Source organism: Pundamilia nyererei, unplaced genomic scaffold (assembly GCF_000239375.1).
Source record: "Pundamilia nyererei isolate P.nyererei 1_Seehausen unplaced genomic scaffold, PunNye1.0 scaffold00047, whole genome shotgun sequence".
In the NCBI taxonomy this organism is placed as follows: domain Eukaryota; kingdom Metazoa; phylum Chordata; class Actinopteri; order Cichliformes; family Cichlidae; genus Pundamilia; species Pundamilia nyererei.
In genome coordinates, this window is record NW_005187448.1 from 2,601,669 (window position 1) to 2,603,419 (window position 1,751).

The 1,751-nt window shown below is 39.6% G+C and overlaps 1 protein-coding gene across 2 annotated transcripts in view; it reads right to left on the reverse strand.

Moving 5' to 3' along the window:
* tac3a (tachykinin precursor 3a) overlaps window positions 1–990 on the reverse strand; it is a 1,958-nt gene extending 968 nt beyond the window's left edge. Inside the window, exons 1-3 of one of the 2 annotated variants that reach the window (XM_013910678.1) lie at window positions 870–990; window positions 419–534; window positions 65–161 (exon numbers count right to left, since the gene is read on the reverse strand). In XM_013910678.1, coding sequence (XP_013766132.1) covers window positions 65–161; window positions 419–520 — 199 coding nt within the window. In that variant the 5' untranslated portion in view covers window positions 521–534; window positions 870–990. Of the gene's footprint in view, window positions 1–64; window positions 165–418; window positions 535–869 lie in introns of both variants that reach the window. The other variant, XM_005732601.1, reaches the window with a different exon arrangement.
* Window positions 991–1,751: the final 761 nt, after the last annotated feature.

The window sequence follows — 1,751 nt, forward strand, 5'->3', positions numbered from 1 at the left end:
TATATATATAATTTATTTATTTATTTTTTTAAACTGGTCATGTTCGCCCGTCGAAAACACTAACCTGCACTTCTTCTGCCCATCAGACCCACAAAGCTGTCATAATCCAAATCATTATATCTCTTCAGGATGTTCCGCTTAAAGTTCTCTAAGCCTATGGTCTGCTGCAACAATGAGAAGAATAAAACAAAATCTGATTATTCTAAAAGATGTTCTCAGACTCTGGCGCGATGTGGCAGCCTCGCTTCTGTCAGTCTGCCCCAGGGCAGCTGCGGCTACAACTGTAGCTGCCTCCACCAAAGTGTGAATGTGAGAGTGAATGAATAGTGGAATTGTACAGCGCCTTGAGGGCCCCGAAAAGCGCTATATAAATGCAATCATTATTATTATTATTATTATTACGTGCCCGGGAACCTACATCTGAAGTTGATCTGCGCGATCCGGGCTCGTCGCATCTGCACCGGCTGTAGCGAAATTCCATGACGAGGAAAAAAGTCACCAGTAGCAAACCTCTTCTCATCTTGTTGGTGTCGCCTGTGCAAAAACAATTCGTTTTATAAGGTGTTTTCGTAATGGGGAAATTCATTGCATTTTCATTAAGAAACCCACTGCGCACAAGGGACGATGCAATCGGTGCGTAAAAACGCACAATTTACTGTTCGCAAAGTTAGATTGAAGAGAATTTTTCAAAATCAGTAAATAACAGATTCATATTGATCAAAGACAGTAGTTTTACGCAGTTTCTTTCTGTTCCGTTACCAAAGAGTTAAAGTAAACCTTAAACTATCTTCTTTCACAACAAGATAACAGTTTAAATGTTATTTTAAAGATCATTTTTAAGCATTAAGACTTTTTTTTTTAGCTTTTACCTGTTTTCTGTCGAGCAGATAATGCGGTTGGCAAGTCAGCTGAGTGCGCCCAAGTGCAAAGTAGAGTGGAATCGGCTAGATCCCGCTGTGAGAGCCAGTCCGGATGAATGAAGCGTCTGGGCTTTGGGGTAATAAATAATAGCTGGATACCTGCGTAACGCCAATCAGAAGCGTAGGTGGAGTACTCTTTTATCACGTTGCACTGAAGGCTACAGAGCCTACTCATTGATGGTCATGATGATGATGATGATGAGAGCGTCTGCCCCTCCCCTCCCCCCGCAACTCCTCACTGCACACAAAACACGCACACACCCTTTTAAAAAGAAAAGAAAATAGAGAAAAGTTTAGGATTCGTGACGAGGATACATGTTTGTTTTCGTGGACTGAAGCACACCACTGAACATATTTGGAAAAAGATAAAGCTATATCTGCAGTTAGTTTGGGGAAGAAAGGATATAGAAGTCAATTAATCTTACCATTTTAATGGCTTTTAATTTTACATCAACATGGAATTTTTTTAGGAGACAGAATATAAAATATACCATATATAATTGATCTCTGCTGGTTTGAAAGCAAGACTTAAATATGTTTAATATCACTGGGTAGAAATATTATCAGCACAACCATTTTTAGAGCCTATACGCGGTGAGCTGAGCTTGGATAGACACATCTTCATACCAGTCCTGACACAATGAGTAACATGTTATTCAGACATCATTTGGAATTGTTTTCATGCTTGCTAAATTCTCTGTTAAATGGTGTGCGACAGGTGGTGAGATGAAATGTCATCACCTGACAACCACTGAGGGGCTTTTTATACATTTTTTGTGAGTGAAAAACTGCATGGGTAAAATGCTCAAGAACTGCTACTTTTTCAAATTA